Raw genomic sequence first — 20,931 nt, forward strand, 5'->3', positions numbered from 1 at the left:
GCGCGGTGTGTCCACCTCACTAGGAAAGTTGCCTTATATACAGCCCCGCCCAGTCATGCCTGGCTAGCGTACATTGTTGAAGCTCACTTGGTCATTCCATTTTCTTTCTGTTTTTTGAGGACTTCCAGATTAATCAGTTGTTCCATAAGATTATTTCAGTAGTAGTGTTTGTATTGAGAATATATGTCCTTAGCAACATTTACCACATCATTTATCAAACAGCGATGATTTAAGTCCACCTGGCCTATAGCATGAAGGACGTGGGTGTTTAAAGAACAACAGGATTTTGACAAAGGGCGTGTGGTAACTGAATTCTAGTCATTAAGGTACACAAGCGTACATGGACCTCATGCACTGACACAAGTAGTAATCTGGCGACGCTTCACATAATGCAAATCGTTGGACTAGAACAATAATGTTCTGAGGATAAAACAAAAACGGCAGATACATATGGGTAAGATGAGACTTAGGTAGGGTTCAGATGAGGTAGTCTGGAACCTTAATGATACACAGGCTACGCCATTGGTCCTTGCAGACGTTATTCTTTAACTTAGAAGTGGAAACAGAAGACTATCTGGAAACAAAGAAGATTATAAGTTCGCTTTGATGAAGCGTGCAGTAGAGGGTAATTGAGTGTACCTGCAGTCAAGACCATTACGACCAACAGTTTGAAAAAAGATATGAGCTGCGTCACAGGGCTTTTATTCTGAGAAATAACGAACTTGTGGAGGTTAGGTTGCATGAAAGTTGTCTTCTGGAAAGGTAAAGCTGAGGTAAAGCGATACAGGGAAGAATAGTTAGTGGCAAATTAAAAGTGAATGGAGAAAGTTGTGCAGAATAAGCAGATCTGCCTGCATGGTGGAGTTCGTTCTGTAAAATGATACGAAGTGAGAGCTTTTTGGGTATAGATTGGTCCAGAAAGAGAAGGTAGAAATCAGTAAGCAGTAAGATTGTTATAAATCAATAAACAAAAAATGTGTAGGGTGAGGAAGTCAACGCAAAGACATATATGAAAGCCAGTTAAGATGGGTTGATGTGGCCATTCAGAAGTATAGAAGATGAGATTTGTGAAGTTTATCACGGTGTGGTTAAGGGTGGAAGCGGATAGGGAGAACACCACAAGAGGTGGGCAGACTCGGCGACCGAACCGCTTAAAATTTAAGTATTTCTGACGAAATCAGAGTCATGACTATGGATCATGTACAGTGCAAGTATTCTCTATATGTCAGGATGAATCTAAGCATATGTTACACGCGATGTATCAAAAATGGGTTTAGAATTCAGTAGTGTAGAAACCCAGTTTTCTCTTGTTCAAAAAACCGCTGTTATACTGTACATGGCTGAGCTCAGAGGTTTCCTTGACCTGACGCACTCCTTTCGACTGAGAAAGGACAACGGGACAAAAATGTCATTCATATATATATATATATATATATATATATATATATATATATATATATATATATATATATATATATATATATATATAAAGTTGCGTTGTGATGTATGAATGACTCGGACCCTGTCGCTCTATCTCAGTGACATCCGACATCTGTGTTTCATCACCATACTCCTGTTGTTCAAAGTCAAGACTAACACTTATTTAATCAATTTATGCTACATTTATCACTCACACGTATGGTTGTTGGCATTCAGTCTTGAACATAATACTTAACTCTTAACTCACACGATTCATTCTTCTTAAATCTAGATTTTCTTGTGGTGATCGCTACAGATTAGTCCCTGTCTTTTGGTAAAATATCGTCGAAAGTACTCGTAAATCAGTTATGTAAGCAATATTGTACATGATGAGAGTTGAAATATGAACTGCTGAATAAATGTGAGTACATGCTTTTTTAGGAAAAATTTTCATTGTGATATGTTGATAACAGCCTGTAAGTCTCCAGTGGTAAGAGGGTCTACACTTTTTACTTCACTTTCAGAATCTTGGGATTAGTTTACCCTGGAAACATCAGTTTACAGTTTTAAAACCAAAAATTATTTTTTTTTTTTGTCCGAAATGTCATCAAGCCGTAACTCGACATGGAAACTTTTAAAATCAAAATGTACCGAAAACTTATTTGAAAACAGATACATAGTGCGATTTTTATATTGTTCAGTGGAGAATCATCATCCTATTCTCTGATAAAGTATGTCATATCAAACTATTAGAACGTTTTATGCAGCGCATTGAGGTATGAATATTTCATTGACATTTTGGCCATTACTTACACTTGTCTGTCCCAAATTTTAAGGAAGTAAAGACACCTTACAAAGCTACCACACTGAACATGTTTTTCTTTTTGATATCCTTCTTCTCTTGTTCATTCATTTATAATTACTCCAGGTTCTCTTTCAAAGAAAGGATCCAAGGTTGTACTTCCTCCAGTAGCAGGGAAATGTTTCTTTTAGAGAGAGAAGTTCTTTGAAAAGACTTTTCACTCTTCGATGTAACCTGTTGCAGGCTGAGCCCTGTAAGACCAAATATCCCACTAAAACGAGTAGGCCATATTAAGGCCAGATTTCCTGCTCTGTATATCTTAAACCTAAAATACGAAAGGGAATGCCAGAAAAGTAACTGAAAGAGTTTTTCATTCCATATTTTTTTTTCCAAATTTTACGAGCCTTTTAGGTATGTATTTTTTCTTTCCTGTGTTAAATGACTGTTGCCTTTAAGTACTCCCTCAAGGTATTGTACATCATTAATAGTATGTCGTCAGTCTGATGACCATTTTGTGGATTTGTTCGTCAAACTTTTGTTTTTACATAATCTTTGTGTCAAGAAATCGCCCTCTTTCAGTGAATGGATTTCTGTTTTCGACATCATTGGAAGCCTTTTGTTAATCCAAACATCAGCTGCACATGTCTGGTTGGGAAAGTCCCTTTAACACACGACCAGCAGAAGTGATAGCCTCAGTTTCTTGGTTGACTACGGCAACCTTTCAGCTGTCACTTTTAGGGGATAAATTCCATGACATATGACAGGCAGGATAACCTGTCTAACATATGACCTGCAAGGGTAGCGTTCTGGATAAACGTGTTGTTACGAGTAGCCACTTCATATGAACTGATCACTGAAGTAGTCTCGGATATACGGCTAACAGGAAAAGCGTCCCCCGACATTGTTTTTCTTGTACTTTCATAGGCATTATGGTCACTTTGGTATGTCATATATATCATTACTTTTGGCAGTATTTCGTAAACCTGTCGAACTGGGATTAACTCTTAGACACGAAGTTGATTGTAATAGGGTCTAAGATTGACAACTGGCTAGGATAATTTCTTTAGTCCAATGGTTATGTTCCCCCGGGACTTTTTTTTCTATTGTGGGGATTCGTAACTGCATTGTCAAGAGCTACATAAACCATACATATGTAGCGACACATTTCTGTTAAGAAATAGATTATCTAGATTGGTGAGAGGATTCTTCCGACATATTTCGAGTGACAAGTCATTAGATGTATTGTACAAGAGGTTGACGTTCAAAGACAGGATCCCAAGGTGCCCTCAGTTGTCAGTTGTATACAAATACTAGTATGAAAAGCTAGTCTCGGTGTCTAGGCAAGACGACGCACGAACGAGCCATTCAGTCATCCGACGTACTTTCGCAGGTGAATACGGACGATCACCCCAATAGGTGAGACGGTTTTCGAAATTCTACTTTTGCAGGCAGTTGTCAGTTACACCACAGCCTTGGAGACAAGAATAGTAGAGGCCTTATACACGTAACAGTAAAAACTTATGCTTGGGATTCGCAAACCTGCATGTGAACTGGTGTGTTTCTAGTTGGTACGGAACCTGTGTATCGTATTGCCTCTATACACTTTTTTTTTTAAATTGTAGTGTCAAACGTGTACTTTGATATGCATTTTTTTGTATATTCCATTATTGAGCATTTTTAAGATCATGATTGATTTTTTATTCTAATCATATAATTATTCAACCTCCGTTTTGGTCATACAGATATTCATCTTTTTTAATCAACCCAAGACCTGATGATCGTACAGAATTCTCGAAACGTTGTTAAGATGCTTCTAGTGCCCACGTGTGTTGATGTTTATTATAATACTTCGTTCTGTGCCTTTGCAAGCAACCAGTCTGTTTCTGATTATACATATATAATACAACCCCAGAATCCCTTATCCAGGGGCTCCTGTAACTTCAGGGCAGCACTACACATTCTTTGACGAGACTTTACTCTCGTCAGCTGACGATGATACAGTTCGCTAAAGGTAACTTGACTCATTATGAAATCTTAATTGAGTTACATGTAGTGTTCATTGTTGTAAATGGAAATGGTGAAGAACTTGTAGATTTCTGCTGAAAAAGGACTGGTGATTGGGAATACCTGGTTTAGAAAGAGAGATGTACATAAGTATACGTATGTAAGTAGGAGAGATGATCAGATTGCGTTATTGGATTACGTGTTAATTGATGAGCGCGTGAAAGAGAGACTTTTGGATGTTAATGTGCTGAGAGGTGCAACTGGAGGGATGTCTGATCATCATCTTGTGGAGGCGAAGGTGAAAATTTGTAGAGGTTTTCAGAAAAGAAGAGAGAATGTTGGGGTGAAGAGAGTGGTGAGAGTAAGTGAGTTTGGGAAGGACACTTGTGTGAGGAAGTACCAGGAGAGACTGAGTGCAGAATAGAAAAAGGTGAGAGCAAAGGACGTAAGGGGATTGGGGGAGGAATGGGATGTATTTAGGGAAGCAGTGATGGCTTGCGCAAAAGAAACTTGTGGCATGAGAAGCGTGGGAGGTGGGCAGATTAGAAAGGGTAGTGAGTGGTGGGATGAAGAAGTAAGATTATTAGTGAAAGAGAAGAGAGAGGCATTTGGACGACTTTTGCGGAGAAATAGTGCAAATAACTGGGAGATGCATAAAAGAGACAGGAGGTCAAGAGAAAGGTGCAAAAGGTGGAAAAGAGGGCAAATGAGAGATGGGGTGAGAGATATCATTAAATTTTAGGGAGAATAAAAAGATGTTTTGGAAGGAGGTAAATAAAGTGCGTAAGACAAGAGAACAAATGGGAACATCAGTGAGCCGGGGGGGGGGCTAATGAGGAGGTAATAACAAGTAGTGGTGATGTGAGAAGGAGATGGAGTGAGTATTTTGAAGGTTTGTTGAATGTGTTAGATGATAGAGTGGCAGATATAGGGTGTTTTGGTCGAGGCGGTGTGCGAAGTGAGAAGGTTAAGGAGAATGATTAGGTAAACAAAGATGAGGCAGTGAAAGCTTTGCGGAAGATGAAAGCCAGCAAGGCGGCGCGTTTGGATAATATTGCAGTGGAATTTATCAAAAAAGGGGGTGACTGTGTTGTTGACTGGTTGGTGAGGATATTCATTGTATGTATGGCTCACGGTGAAGTGCCTGAGGATTGATGGAATGCATGCATAATGCCATTGTACAAAGGCAAAGGGGTTAAAGGTGAGTGTTCAAATTACCGAGGTAAAAGTTTTGTTGAGTATTCCTTGGAAATTATATGGGAGGGTATTGATTGAGAGGGTGAAGGCATGTGCAGAGCATCAGATTGGGAAAGAGCAGTGTGGTTTCAGAAGTGGTAGAGGATGTGTGGATCAGGTGTTTGCTTTGAAGAATGTATGTGAGAAATACTTAGAAAAGCAAATAGATTTGTATGTAGCATTTCAGGATCTGGAGAAGGCATATGATAGAGTTCATAGAGATGCTCTGTGGAAGGTATTAAGAGTATATGGTATGGGAGGTAAGTTCTTAGAAGCAGTGAAAATTTTTTTCATCGAGGATGTAAGGCATGTGTACGAGTAGGAAGAGAGGAAAGTGATTGGTTCTCAGTGAACGTCGGTTTGCGGCAGGGGTGCGTGATGTCTCCATGGTTGTTTATTTTGTTTGTGGATGGGGTTGTTAGGGAGGTGAATGCACGAGTTTTGGAAAGAGGGGCAATTATGCAGTCTGTTGTGGATGAGAGTTCTTGGGAAGTGAGTCAGTTGTTGTTCGCTGATGATACATCGCTAGTGGCTGATTAATGTGAGAAACTGCAGAAGCTGGTGACTGAGTTTGGTAAAGTGTGTGAAAGAAGAAAGCTGAGAGTAAATGTAAATAGGAGCAAGGTTATTAGGTACAGTAGGATTGAGGGACAAGTCAACTGGGAGGTAAGTTTGAATGGAGAAAAACTGAAGTAGTGTTTTAGATATCTGGGAGTGGATTTGGCAGCAGGTGGAACCATGGAAGCGGAAGTGATTCACAGAGTCGGGGAGGGGGCGAAAGTTCTGTGAGCGTTGAAAAATGTGTGGAAGGCGAGAACATTATCTCGGAAAGCCAAAATGGGTATGTTTGAAGGAATAGTGGTTCTAACAATGTTATGTGGTTGCGAGGCGTGGCCTATAGATAGGGTTGTGTGGAGGAGGGTGGATGTGTTAGAAATGAGATGTTTGAGGACAATATGTGGTTTGAGGTGGTTTGATCGAGTAAGTAATGAAAGGGTAAGAGAGATGTGTGGTAATAAAAAGAGTGTGGTTGAGAGAGCAGAAGAGGGAGTATAGAAATGGTTTGGTCACATGGAGAGAATGAGTGAGGAAAGATTGATAAAGAGGATATATGTGTCAGAGTCGGAGGGAACGAGAAGTGGGAGACCAAATTGGAGGTGAAGGATGGAGTGAAAAAGATTTTGAGCGATCGGGGCCTGAACATGCAGGAGGATGAAAGGCGTGCAAGGAATAGAGTAAATTGGAACGATGTGGTATACCGGGGTCGACATGCTGTCAATGGATCGATCCAGGGCATGTGAAACGTCTAGGGTAAACGATGGAAAGTTCTGTGGGGCCTGGATGTGGAAAAGGAGCTATGGTTTCGGTGCGTTATACATGACAGCTAGAGAGTGAGTGTGAACGAATGTGGCCTTTGTTGTCTTTTCCAAGCGGTACCTCGCGCGCGCGCGAGGGGAGGGGGTTGTCATTTCATGTGTGGCAGGATGGCAAAGGGAATGAATTCCGACAGAAAGTATGAATTATGTACATGTCTATATATGTATGTCTGTGTATGTATATATATATGTATATGTGCATGTGTGGACGTGTGTATGTTTATACATGTATATGTCGGTGGGTTGGGCCATTTTTTCGTCTGTTTCCTTGCGCTACCTCGCTAACGCGGGAGACAGCGACAAAATATGATATATATATATATATATATATATATATATATATATATATATATATATATATATATATATAAATATATATATTTTTATTTATTTTATTTTGCTTTGTCGCTGTCTCCCGCGCCTGCGAGGTAGCGCAAGGAAACAGACGAAAGAAATGGCCCAACCCACCCCCACACACATGCACACACACACACGTCCACACACGCAAACATACACACCTACACATCCCAACGTACACACATATATACACACACACACACACACACACACACACACATACACACACACACACACACACACACACACACACACACACACACACACATATACACACATGCACACAATTCACACTGTCTGCCCCTACTCACCCCCATCGCTACCCCGCCACACACGGAATTACATCCCCCTCCCACCGCATGTGTGCAAGGCAGCGCCAGGAAAAGACAACAAAGGTCCCATTCGCTCACACTCAGTCTCTAGCTGTCATGCAACAATGCCCGAAACCGCAGCTCCCTTTCCACATCCAGGCCCCACAGAACTTTCCATGGTGTACCCCAGACGCTTCACATGCCCTGATTCAATCCATTGACAGCACGTCGACCCCGGTATACCACATCGATCCAGTTCACTCTATTTCTTGCCCGCCTTTCACCCTCCTATATATTCGTATGTGTCCACGGGGAAAATGAAACACGATGGACTCAGGAATAACTTGATCACGCGCAAAATTGTGATCCTTTCCAATATATATATATATATATATATATATATATATATATATATATATATATATATATATATATATATATATATATATATATATATATATTAATGATGTTCAGATGAAATAAAAGAGCATTTGACTTAAAACAAATTTTATTCTATTTTCTGATAGGTACCATGTAAACCGCTTTTTAAAATGTCGGACTCATTATTCAACATCTTAATGGCTAAATTTGGAGATACATATGTATCAGCGTGTAACCGCCACACACCATAGAGGTGTCTGCCGCCACTACAAGGTTGGATCTCACAGGCGTGAGAGTCCAACGGTTGCCAGTGGCGCGATCCACTGACTCTTTTACCGTACACTGCCCAGCATCCACGCCCTGAACCACCGGAGATGTATTACCCCCCCCTCATCAGTGGTAAGGATTATGTCCGTAGCTTTTTAAGTGTTCGCGTCTGTATTGACGGCAAAGGGCTGCCGTGTGTCTTCTTCCTCAGTGAAACTTCCCATTAAATCCATACCCATGTCCTGCTCCATAGCCCCCAAACCCCCCGCTATTAGCCCCTTTTGCCTTAGCCAGGGCTTTGGCAGCCGCGATCTGAGCCTGGGAGGCCGCTCCTGCGGCGGAATGTAGGTCGTTGATGGCAACGCTTTGCTGTGTGCGCAGAGAATTAGCTGCTTGTTGGGCTTGCCACGCCATGGAATTCTGGGAGTTTAGGACACCTTCCTGAGCAGCCAGACTGTTAGTAGCCTGACCTGCCAGAGCGTTAGTCTCACCAGAGACTTGGCCTAAGTTAGAAACCAAAGCAAGAGCCATAGAGTGGGCCACCTTAGCTGCCTGTTCGGCCTTGTGGGCCTTGCCAGCTAGTGAGGCTTCCTGGAAGGCTGCAGCCTGAGCTCCTTGTGCTGCTTGTGTAATCTGTGCGGCCTGTGCATGCCTGTTAGCTGCGGCAGCCTGCGCTGTCTGTGCGGCAGCAGCTGCAGCAGCTGCGGCTCCTGAGGCGGCTCCTGCTGCTGCAGCATGAGCTGAACCTCCTAGACCAGCGAAAGCAGCAGTAGCTTGAGCTGCAGCCTGATGAGCGATGTCGGCGGCGCTGGGGCCGTAACTACCATGACCATGGCCACCCACCACCAGGTAGCTCCCGCCGTGACCGCTAACACCGCCGCCTCCGTAGCCGCCGCCATACCCGCCAGCGAATCCACGCTTCTCCTGTCAACATGATGTAAGGTTATGTGGATATTGTTGAGCGTAACATCCAAGCTATTGTGTTTTGAGGAACTCCAGTTAGAGAGGTACTATAAAAGTTTATAGAGTATGATCATTTACGCTCTTACAAAAAGTACAACAGCCTTACCCTTGTCTTTGCATCAAAATCGCCAGCAAGTGCCGTTCCTGCAATAAGAGCGGTATTAGTCTGTGTCACAGATTGAAAATATTTTGACACATTCACATTTATACCATGTTCGTTTCCTGTTAAGAATCTTGAAGGAACACACTAGAGAAAGAGCATCCTATTGGTCCTATTTGAATTGCCTTTTTTTTGTTGAGACTTACTGTGTATTGGTTGGGAATATGGCTCTTTAGTAAGATTGCTGTAACACACTTTGCCTCTTCTTTCTAATTTGGTTTAATTGTTTAGAATTTATATGATTTACTATTTTTTCTTTTGTGAAAGTTCACTGTATGATCAACAGATTATAATGCCTTTTTCATACATATAAAGGTGATTAAGGTTTAAAAGCTCGTGATTGAAAATCGTCACTGAAACAAAAAGTACAATGTTATTTTTCACCGGTGAGCATGCAGGCGAGAATGACGATCCTGTGCATGGTGGTGGTGTGTGTGAGAGACCAGCGGAGAGATGACGTTCACTTGGCCACGGTCGGCGAGCCTCTGGTAGACGCTGGGGATGAGAGCGCCACCTTTATAACCCGGGTCTCACTGCCTCGTACCCGCGCCGTCTTTAATTGCCTTTCGTTAGTCTCTTCCTTGCAACGGGAAGTGTATTAACCCGACGAAATGTGTTACCGGAATAATGAAATGTGGTTTGTTTTGAATACGTTGGCACAGAGAAAAAAAGTGTGAGGATTAGTACTGTGAAACAGCGATTTCAAGGTGAAAGTTAACTAAGAAAATTTTACTGGTCACAGAATTCGTCAGAGTGACTGTAATAGCAAAATGTCTTTACAGACTAGAAATCGTCAATAACTGGGAATGATCGATTGCTAGAGCAATTTTCTTTTAATAGTACACCGCATTGCGAAACTTAATAAGTAAAGAAGAGGAAATATGTCACATACTTCGTCAAAGACAAAGTATGATGTGTCAGTGGCAATGGTAGTCTTGCAGCCAGCAGGAAAGATGGAGCTAATTTCATAACGATTTTGTCGTCAAATCGTCGTGATACCAATTTTCATTTTTGAAGTTTTATTCTTGAATGTTAATAAAGATTTGATCCATGCCTTTTTCTGATATCGGATTTAAATAATCTTTGATAGAACATAGCTTCTTTTTGATATATATATATATATATATATATATATATATATATATATATATATATATATATATATATATATATATATATATAGAAAGGGTAGTGAGTGGTGGGATGAAGAAGTAAGAGTATTAGTGAAAGAGAAGAGAGAGGCATTTGGACGATTTTTGCAGGAAAAAAATGCAATTGAGTGGGAGAAGTATAAAAGAAAGAGACAGGAGGTCAAGAGAAAGGTGCAAGAGGTGAAAAAAAGGGCAAATGAGAGTTGGGGTGAGAGACTATCAGTAAATTTTAGGGAGAATAAAAAGATGTTCTGGAAGGAGGTAAATAGGGTGCGTAAGACAAGGGAGCAAATGGGAACTTCAGTGAAGGGCGTAAATGGGGAGGTGATAACAAGTAGCGGTGATGTGAGAAGGAGATGGAATGAGTATTTTGAAGGTTTGTTGAATGTGTCTGATGACAGAGTGGCAGATATAGGGTGTTTTGGTCGAGGTGGTGTGCAAAGTGAGAGGGTTAGGGAAAATGATTTGGTAAACAGAGAAGAGGTAGTAAAAGCTTTGCGGAAGATGAAAGCCGGCAAGGCAGCAGGTTTGGATGGTATTGCAGTGGAATTTATTAAAAAAGGGGGTGACTGTATTGTTGACTGGTTGGTAAGGTTATTTAATGTATGTATGACTCATGGTGAGGTGCCTGAGGATTGGCGGAATGCGTGCATAGTGCCATTGTACAAAGGCAAAGGGGATAAGAGTGAGTGCTCAAATTACAGAGGTATAAGTTTGTTGAGTATTCCTGGTAAATTATATGGGAGGGTATTGATTGAGAGGGTGAAGGCATGTACAGAGCATCAGATTGGGGAAGAGCAGTGCGGTTTCAGAAGTGGTAGAGGATGTGTGGATCAGGTGTTTGCTTTGAAGAATGTATGTGAGAAATACTTAGAAAAGCAAATGGATTTGTATGTAGCATTTATGGATCTGGAGAAGGCATATGATAGAGTTGATAGAGATGCTCTGTGGAAGGTGTTAAGAATATACGGTGTGGGAGGCAAGTTGTTGGAAGCAGTGAAAAGTTTTTATCGAGGATGTAAGGCATGTGTACGTGTAGGAAGAGAGGAAAGTGATTGGTTCTCAGTGAATGTAGGTTTGCGGCAGGGATGTGTGATGTCTCCATGGTTGTTTAATTTGTTTATGGATGGGGTTGTGGGGGAGGTAAATGCAAGAGTCCTGGAAAGAGGGGCAAGTATGAAGTCTGTTGGGGATGAGAGAGCTTGGGAAGTGAGTCAGTTGTTGTTCGCTGATGATACAGCGCTGGTGGCTGATTCATGTGAGAAACTGCAGAAGCTGGTGACTGAGTTTGGTAAAGTGTGTGGAAGAAGAAAGTTGAGAGTAAATGTGAATAAGAGCAAGGTTATTAGGTACAGTAGGGGTGAGGGTCAAGTCAATTGGGAGGTGAGTTTGAATGGAGAAAAACTGGAGGAAGTGAAGTGTTTTAGATATCTGGGAGTGGATCTGTCAGCGGATGGAACCATGGAAGCGGAAGTGGATCATAGGGTGGGGGAGGGGGCGAAAATTTTGGGAGCCTTGAAAAATGTGTGGAAGTCGAGAACATTATCTCGGAAAGCAAAAATGGGTATGTTTGAGGGAATAGTGGTTCCAACAATGTTGTATGGTTGCGAGGCGTGGGCTATGGATAGAGATGTGCGCAGGAGGATGGATGTGCTGGAAATGAGATGTTTGAGGACAATGTGTGGTGTGAGGTGGTTTGATCGAGTAAGTAACGTAATGGTGAGAGAGATGTGTGGAAATAAAAAGAGCGTGGTTGAGAGAGCAGAAGAGGGTGTTTTGAAATGGTTTGGGCACATGGAGAGAATGAGTGAGGAGAGATTGACCAAGAGGATATATGTGTCGGAGGTGGAGGGAACGAGGAGAAGAGGGAGACCAAATTGGAGGTGGAAAGATGGAGTGAAAAAGATTTTGTGTGATCGGGGCCTGAACATGCAGGAGGGTGAAAGGAGGGCAAGAAATAGAGTGAATTGGAGTCATGTGGTATACAGGGGTTGACGTGCTGTCAGTGGATTGAAGCAAGGCATGTGAAGCGTCTGGGGTAAACCATGGAAAGCTGTGTAGGTATGTATATTTGCGTGTGTGGACGAGTGTATGTACATGTGTATGGGGGGGGGGGGGTTGGGCCATTTCTTTCGTCTGTTTCCTTGCGCTACCTCGCAAACGCGGGAGACAGCGACAAAGTATAAAAAAAAAAAAAAAAAAAATATATATATATATATATATATATATATATATATATATATATATATATATATATATATATATATATATATATATATATATATATACATATAATACATATACCCAGTTGAACTTGATCACAACTTTTATTTGTTTCATCAATCCGAAAACATTGCGAGACACCTTCAGGAATTATAGATAATCTTTGTGAAGGGATTAGAACATAAGAAGTTTAACCAGCGCGCTATTGTGAATCATACAGAATTAGGAAGTGCACGCATTTATGCGTCATGTCAAAATGTCAAGTTTGTAAATTATCTGGAACCTCTCACACGGTGTGTGGACTAGGTTTTATATAGTTTCAGCAAGAGTGAAATCACTCAGATCAATAAATAAAACCCAATTTGAATTATGATACATAGCTTCCAGGTATATAAGGATTTTAGCAGGTGAAAGTGCGTATCTGTGTAACAAGTATTTTAAGAAAGGAAGGCATTATCAACAACAAAAAAAAAAAGTAGAGAAAGAGGTTGAATGAGGAAGGATATACCTAATGCTGAATATTGAAAACAAGAAAACCACATTATTACTCTGCACTTCATAATGTATTATGGCACAATGGGTGAAAGATCTCATGAGAGCCTTGAGATGAATATACCCTTATATTCTTTGTTATATTGACTGTGTAGTCTATTTGTGTGACTCAGTAGGTTGTATACAGTAGCAGCACGGAAGTACTACCATCCTGACTTAGGAGTGCTGAAGTGGTGCTCGGTACTAACTTACTCCCTCCGTGTCAGGATTCTTGGTTTTACTTTGTCTCACAGAAACTAAGCTGCGGGTTAAACCTGACTTTTTCTTAAATTAATTCTTGATTCTCACTTCCTGTCGTAACACTCTCGTCAAAGAACACCACACCCCAAAGAAGTCTGCATTTCCCTGCTATTAGAAGTAGCGGAGCCTTGGCTTGCAGGAACCTTTAGAAAGGTCGTGGAATAACAATAGATAAATGAAACACATCCGCCTCCATTGAGGATATCGTTGCCGCCATTCCACTATGTTTTGGAAAACGTACTACTACAATCTGTCTGGTTCGCTTTACGTCTTCCTAGGCCTGCTTGCTGTTTTTTTTCTTCTATTTTTGGGTATTCTTTCCTCTTCCGTTCTCTTCAATGTCTCGGCGATCTCGTCTTATCTTGTTCACTTCTTGTCATTATCGGTATTGCATTTATCTTCCTATTTTTTTCTTGTGTGTTTTGCCTAGGATGATTCATATTGACTTAATTTCCGCAGCTATAAATTAACGTCAGCGGTGGTTGATATCCGTACGTTAATGATGGAAGGAATATAGCGTTGATTATATGAGTTTCTTGGCTTTTGTTGGAAAGCTTTTCTCTATCAGTGATGGCGATAACCATGTTAACCTGTTTCGATAGGTATCTTTGTCTAAATGTTCTCCATGCATGAAGATTTGCATCCAAGCTATTTGAATGATGTTTGTAGTCGTATCTGCTGATATAATCGTATGTTCTAAACTTCTTGATCTCTTCCAGATACTTTAACTTCAGACTTGATTTTGTTCGATTTTACTTAACTGGCGAAGTGCATATGTCAACTGCATATGCAAGTCTCACTAAGATTAGTTATTCTTGAAGTTGGACTACGTATCTAACATTTCTATCTAAGTAAGTTAAGAAAAGTGAAGACAGTTTAATACCTTGTTTCACTCGACTGGTTATTTGAAAAACTTTTTGAGTTTCAAAAAGCTGCATTTACTTTACTTGTGCATGAAGTATAAGTATCTTTTTATTGCTTTTAGTAGCTGGATATTTACCACATATTCTGGAGAGCACTTCCATTGTTTTCATCTCAGCACAGAATCAAAAGCTGTATGCAAGTCGAAGGTAAATCTCATTCATCCTGTATCTGATCTGCTATAATTTTGTCTCGATGTTCCGATAGATGTAAGGACATGATTTGCATATTACTTGTATATAATCCCGGATATCGTAATGATTACATTTTTACTCAAAAATTTCATCAGTTTGTCACAATCTGTTCCCATGAAATGGTATGTACCACAGCATTCGCTTGTTGTCTTCCCTGCCATCGTCAACCCCAGCTCGAGCCCTCCAAGTCTGGTCTAATTCAGGCTGATCTTGTTTGAAAGACCTCGTTCTTCATAGTCTTAGAAGATATTCAGTTTTACTGATCCAACCTTCGTCTATGGTCTATCAGAATGGAACGCATTTTTTTCGGCTGACTTAATTTCTCGCAAATTCTGTTTTTGCTTATTTGCTTCAGTGTTCGTAAAGGAACACTGAAAGATCGGTTCTGCAGTCAGCGATCTCACAGAGCTCGCTCCCATGATCAACTAGAGAACTGCCATTCATTAATGCTTGGTGAAACACACACACACACACACACACACACACACACACACACACACACACACACACACACACACATACTCACATACTCACACACACACACACACACACACACACACACACACACACACACACACACACATACACACGGATATACTTTTACGTATGTCTTAGTTCTTTGAAGACCCTAAAGTATAAATCAGTTTTGTTTCTCTTGCCTCTCGACAGTCTGGGATAAGTAAGTGGTTTGTGTTCCAGAACGATGTGAGATGTTTTTTCCAGCGACAACGTGACAGTCTTATGAATGACTCTGTGAGAGTAACTTGGTGTCAGAACCAGAGACAGGGGATCACCTGAGGTTTTCCTCTGTATGTTCAGTTTTCTTTACCGTGTTTAATCTACCGATGAACAGTTGATAGGAGAGAGATAGGTAAATAGATAGATAGATATATGAGAGAGAGAGAGAGAGAGAGAGAGAGAGAGAGAGAGAGAGAGAGAGAGAGAGAGAGAGAGAGAGAGAGAGAGAGAGAGAGAGTTTACTTTAAACAGATTATCTTTGGTACACCAGTAACTGACATACTACAAACTATGGCGTTCCTCGTGGAGAGTAAATCAGGTTACTATAGAAAGATAGTTTTATTTATATATTCTACATGCATCAGGTAAAAGCACTGTGCATTCACTGGGAGAGACTGTTTACCGCGAATTGCATCACATAGTACATTCCCTAACCTCACCTGCTTCCTCTAGCGTCCGTACCCGTGGCCAGAGTTGCCCTTGGCCCTGCTGATGGCCTTGGTAGCGGCGGCCTGAGCCTGCGCGGCCGCGCCTGACGCATCCTCCAGGTCGTTGAGTGCCACGTATTGCTGTTGGTTCAGGGAGTTGGCCGCCTGCTGAGCCTGCCAGGCCATGGTCCTCTGGGCAGCCAGGAAGTTCTGCTGCTCGGCCAGGCTGTTGGCTGCCTGGTTGGCCAGAGCCCTGGCCTCGGAGAGGATCTGAGCGATGTTGGCGGCCAGACTGTGGGCCATGGAAGCTGTTACCTTGGCCGCCTGATAAGCGATGTTGGCTTTAGAGGCCAGAGAGCCCTCGGCGAAGGCTGCGGCCTGCGCTCCCTGTGCCGCCTGCGTAATTTGTGCTGCCTGAGCCTGCTTGCTGGCTGCCGCTGCCTGAGCCGTCTGTGCAGCAGCACTGGCTGCAGCCGCGGCACTCGATGCTGCTCCTGAAGCTGCGGCGTGGGCTGCACCTCCTAGACCTGCGGCGGCTGCGGTGGCTTGAGCGGCAGCTTGGTTGGCAACATCAGCGGCACTGGGACCATGTCCACCGCCACCCCCGCCGCCGACCACCAGGTAGCTGCCTCCACCACCATGGCCGCCAATACCGCCACCATAGCCACCATGAGAACCGGACGAGTACCCTCGCTTATCCTGGAGAGGAGGAAAGTCATGGGTTATCGTTATCGCAAAGTTGTGGAAGGTCAATGTCCTGTGGGACAGGGGGCAGAGGTCATTATTATCATCTGGATAGGAGGTAAGGGTTGTTATCCTGTGGATATGCAGGGACAAGGGTTAAGGGTCTTGTTATCCCATGAAATGGGGTGGACTATATCCCATGAATAGGGATTAAGAATTATAGATCAAATTGGTAGGGACAGGGAACAGGGTCATTTTTTCTGGTTAGTCAGGGTGAAGGATCAGTTTCCTGGTTTAAGGGACGGACCAAAGCTATCGTGCTCTTAAGTAGCAGGGGTCACGCAACATTGCTGTTTTAAAGAGAGGATTTAGTGGGACAGGAATCACCACTTAGCTCGAATGCAAGCGCAGGGTGTTCTTATCTCGATGGTTATGGCGTCAGGGGTCATATTCTGGACGGGATCGAGTGCCATTATTGAGGTTAAGTCATTATCTGGAAGTAATCAATGAGAAAGCCTTTTTGATATATTGTCGTTGGTTGTTATCCGAGAAGACATTTATGGATCATCGGTTAAGGGTCATCAATATACAGCCGGACAGATAACACTTATGACGTTAGTGGAGAGAAAGGTCAGTGGTCACTGTTATTCTGATGGGTAAGGATAGGAACATACTATAAATATGAAGGTTTACAGGTTAGGTTGAAGTGGCATCCTGGTTGCTGCCACTTCATACTAACCCTATTACTGTAAGAATGGTAGATTAGATCTTAACCTGCTGCAATATATTGTACGTAAATCATATTCATACATATGTATATTTACAGGACATTATAAAGATATAAAAGATATTGTATTTCGGTAGATTCAACATGTGACAAACAGAATATCTCACCCTGACTTCGGCCTTTTTTTCCCCAGCGAGCGCGGAACCTGTCAGAGAGGAAGGGAGAGAGTCAATCATCTTTGCTCAGCTTTCACCACCTGGTAAGAACATATGAAGTTTTCAGTACCTTTTTCTTGTGATATATTTTCATCTCCGTGTATTTCATTGGTTCCAGAATCCATTACTGTGCAGAGTTGGTTATGATGAGTTACATATGGGTGTCTGTCCTGTATAATGTAGTTACATTGGCATATGAGTATAAAACCCACAAAGAATTAAAAGATATTTGGAAGCTCTTTTTTGTCTGTCCAAAAACTAAGACTCTGCAGAGGATAGTAGTGTTTGGACAGAAAGATAGAGCTCCCAGATATCCCCATTTATTTCACTAGTGTTTATGTTCGATGGCAAGGGCGAATCGGACAATGAATGCAAAAAAATTAACTTATTACACGCAGTTTTTTTTTTTTCAAGTCGCTTAATTCTGTTTATACTTGGTAAAAATCTATGAGACAGATTATTCTCGTGCAGGGGAAAAATCTGTTGCACTCTATATTGATAAGTTATCGAGATCTTTTTAGAAATACGTCATTTTAGCAAAGTTTTCATTTAGTTTTCCGAATGTAAGAAAGCGCAGCTATAAATACCAAAGTCTGTATCGTGTTATTGCTGGTTGGACAGTGTTTGATTAATGGTATAACTAGCGAAAGATTATCGAGATTCACCAATAAGCAGGAAGGCGACGAGGACGTGCGTATGGTACATGGTGGAGGGAGGACGAAGGGCTGTGTATCTGCGACCGGGGCGCGGGAGCCTCTGATGGTGGACAGACTGGCACCCGGTTTATATAGCCGCGCGTCGTAGCGACGCTCGCTGACATCCAATCCTCATCCTCACTCCACCATGACTGTCAACACTGCTTCGATTTATAATGATATTGATGATAATGGAATTTGTGCACTTAAGAAGATCTTTATGACAAACGTGCATTTTAGGAAAGAATAATACGATTACCAGGAGGAAATACGCATTCATTCAATGGGACTAGTGTGGGGCCAAGACAATACCACACATGCTAGGATGGGTATGGATTTCGTATTGAAGAAGGGGCGGCACCCTTATAGGCACGAGATATTGAGGCGCCAGTAGATGGTGGTGTTAATGGTGTGTTTCGAGGGAAGGGGAGATCTACCAGTGTTTTGTTGAAGGAATCAGAGTCGATAGATGTGATGTTCGGGAACGGTAGCGTCTGGGAAGGATAAATCTGTTCGTAGCTAAGGAGTGCATATCTCACGATTTTTTTTAACTTTCAGTTTCCTTATGTAGAAGGCTACAGTTATGGACAAAAGTCCACATCAAAGCTGGGCCTTAATGAAGTATGGATAGAATTAGAAAAGACAAGGGAAAGTATTTACGAATTTTGGAGGAAGTGAAAGACCTGTCTTTTGAAATGTGTCAGGTCATAGTTATTGAAAAGGTCGAGTTCCAAAGCTTCGACGTGTAGGGAAAGAGGCAGTTATCAAAATGGCCCACCTTTGAGTTGCCGATGGCCACACAATAATCATGTGACGTAGCAGCTTGCCTAGTATTGCACATAAGTAGTCAGCTCTCGGGTAATACCTATAGAAGAAGGAAAGTGAACCAACATTGCGGCGTAGGGCAAGGGAGTCAAGTTTGGACAGTTCATAAGTCGGATCGTTTCGACTCAACTGAGGGTGCAGAGCTAGAACCGCCCCAGATGTGAGAGCAGTGCTCCACACAAGGACGAATTAGTCCCTTCTATAAACGAAACAACTGTTCAGAAAAGAAGTTACGACATCTAAACCGGACACCCAGTTTCTTAGAGGTAGACTTAGCTATTCTTGTATTTTGGGGTTTCCAAGAAGAGCGGATGTTACAGTAATACCAGATTGAGTCAAGAGGTGGAATTACAGAACCGTCAAAGGAGGGACGAGAGTTGTGAGGAGTTTTCGATGAAGAAATGAGAAGAAATTGGTTCTTGGAGGCAATGAACTTAAAAAGATTTTGTCTACTCCACTGAGATATCCTGTCCAAGTCTTGAGTTTATTGAGAAAGCTGTGTCAAGACGAGATGCAGATCGAGTGAGAGATGAGGGAGCAGAATTGAAGTATGCGGATGAATTCAGCGTTGAATCGTCAGTGTATGAGTGCATTGAATTATTTATGGAGGAGAGGAAATTGTTGGAAAAAAGAGAAAAAGCGCAGGGGACAGGACAGAACCTTGAGGGACACCGCTGTTGATAGAGAAAAGAGGGAGGCTGATCCATTAACAACCACAGAGATAGATCGGCCATAGAGGAAACTATATATAAAGGAGCATAGTGAGGGAGGGAAGCCAAAAGAGGAGAGCTTAGAGATGAAACGCCAATGACGCACCCTGTCAAAAGCCTTAGATATGTCAAGGGCAACAACACGTGACTCCCCAAAACTTTTCAGGTATGATGACCAGATATTAGTAAGATAGGAAAGAATAACATCTGTGGATCTCGCCTTACTGAAGCCATACCGGTGATCAGAGAGAAGACTGTGATTTTCGAGGTATTTAAGGATATGGGAATTGAGGAGGGATTCAAAGACTTTGGAAACGGTAGATGCCAAAGCAGTAGGACGATAGTTACAAGAGTCAGAATGGTCATCCTTCTTAGGGATGGGATGTATCAGTGCATGTTTCGAAGGAGGAAAAGTTTTGGTTTTCAAACAAACGGAACAGACGAGCTAACACAGGTGCAAGTTCAGAGGCACACTCAGCACATGGGGACAGATGCCATCAGGACCATAATCCTTGCTTGTGTCCAGAGAAAGAAGCGCTTTCCGGACAGTCCGAGAAGAGATTACGGGAAGAGGCATAGGATTAGCAAGAAGTGCATCGTAGGGTGAAGGAATGTTAGTCATCCAAGATGGAGTTAGAGAAACGGGAACCAAAGAGAATTGCTTTGTTTATGGGAGAGACAGCTATAGTACCATCAGAATGGAAAAGTGAAGGAAAGGTAGAGCGATAGAAGTTGTTAGATATGCCCTTAGTTAAAGAACAGAAAGATCTATCAATGGATGACGAGGAGAGGTTATCGCACTTCCTTTGATAAAAGAACACTACCTTACGGATAACGTGGTTGCATTGATTACGAGCAGTGATAAAAGCTGGATGGGAGCCAGAGGTAGGAGAGTTTTTCCAAGCCCGATATGCTTGATCCCTTGCCTGAATGGCCTCAGAACAGGAACGATGGAACCATGGACTGGATGAAGAAGTCATCTTGGAGGAAGAAGGGATATATGCTTCCATTCCTGCAAGAATGCGTTTGGCGGAGTTACTTGTGGAACCAGTGTAAGATAACTAATCCATTTGTTAATTTAGTTTGATAACGGTATATATATTTTTTATATTTATATTTTCATCTATTTATACCTTCATGTGGTTACACTTAATACATCTTGGAAGGGTAGAGGATGGAACGGTTGTGCATCGATGGTTTGAATGTGAACTCCCCATTGTTCAAGTTAGCATAAAACGTATCTTTCAGACGTTCCAAACCCAGCCTATACGAAATTTCGTAATGGTTTAAACCTTAAGGGGAAAAAAATGTAGTAAGATGTTTTGATTTATATATCAAGATTTTAAGTTTAA

General features: G+C 41.9%; 2 protein-coding genes across 2 annotated transcripts; both read right to left on the reverse strand.

Annotated features, from left to right (window-relative positions):
* Positions 1-8,026: 8,026 nt before the first annotated feature.
* LOC139766809 (uncharacterized) lies at positions 8,027-9,756 on the reverse strand. The gene is made up of 3 exons (XM_071695729.1): positions 9,661-9,756; positions 9,223-9,260; positions 8,027-9,077 (listed from the first exon to the last, which is right to left on the reverse strand). The coding sequence occupies exons 1-3, from the start codon at positions 9,695-9,697 to the stop codon at positions 8,361-8,363; spliced, it is 792 nt and encodes a 263-aa protein (XP_071551830.1). The 5' UTR covers positions 9,698-9,756; the 3' UTR covers positions 8,027-8,360.
* A 5,886-nt stretch (positions 9,757-15,642) lies between these two features.
* On the reverse strand, positions 15,643-18,092 carry LOC139766811 (uncharacterized). Its single transcript, XM_071695731.1, has 3 exons — positions 18,015-18,092; positions 17,302-17,339; positions 15,643-16,422 (listed from the first exon to the last, which is right to left on the reverse strand). Exons 1-3 carry the CDS (start codon positions 18,052-18,054, stop codon positions 15,745-15,747), a joined length of 756 nt encoding a protein of 251 aa, XP_071551832.1. The 5' UTR covers positions 18,055-18,092; the 3' UTR covers positions 15,643-15,744.
* Between the last annotated feature and the right edge of the window lie 2,839 nt (positions 18,093-20,931).

This window comes from Panulirus ornatus, chromosome 58 (genome assembly GCF_036320965.1).
Source record: "Panulirus ornatus isolate Po-2019 chromosome 58, ASM3632096v1, whole genome shotgun sequence".
Classification (NCBI taxonomy): Eukaryota; Metazoa; Arthropoda; class Malacostraca; order Decapoda; family Palinuridae; genus Panulirus; species Panulirus ornatus.

Excerpts from the sequence above, each read along its gene's own strand:
- LOC139766811 (XM_071695731.1), bottom strand. The coding sequence starts at position 18,054 with ATGTACCATACGCACGTCCTCGTCGCCTTCCTGCTTATTG. Across the intron at positions 17,340-18,014 it reads CGTCGCCTTCCTGCTTATTG|GTTCCGCGCTCGCTGGGGAA; the intron begins GTGAATCTCGAT and ends CCTCTCTGACAG. Across the intron at positions 16,423-17,301 it reads AAAAAAAGGCCGAAGTCAGG|GATAAGCGAGGGTACTCGTC; the intron begins GTGAGATATTCT and ends CCTCCTCTCCAG.
- LOC139766809 (XM_071695729.1), bottom strand. The coding sequence starts at position 9,697 with ATGCACAGGATCGTCATTCTCGCCTGCATGCTCACCG. Across the intron at positions 9,261-9,660 it reads TCTCGCCTGCATGCTCACCG|GAACGGCACTTGCTGGCGAT; the intron begins GTGAAAAATAAC and ends CTCTTATTGCAG. Across the intron at positions 9,078-9,222 it reads ATTTTGATGCAAAGACAAGG|GAGAAGCGTGGATTCGCTGG; the intron begins GTAAGGCTGTTG and ends TCATGTTGACAG.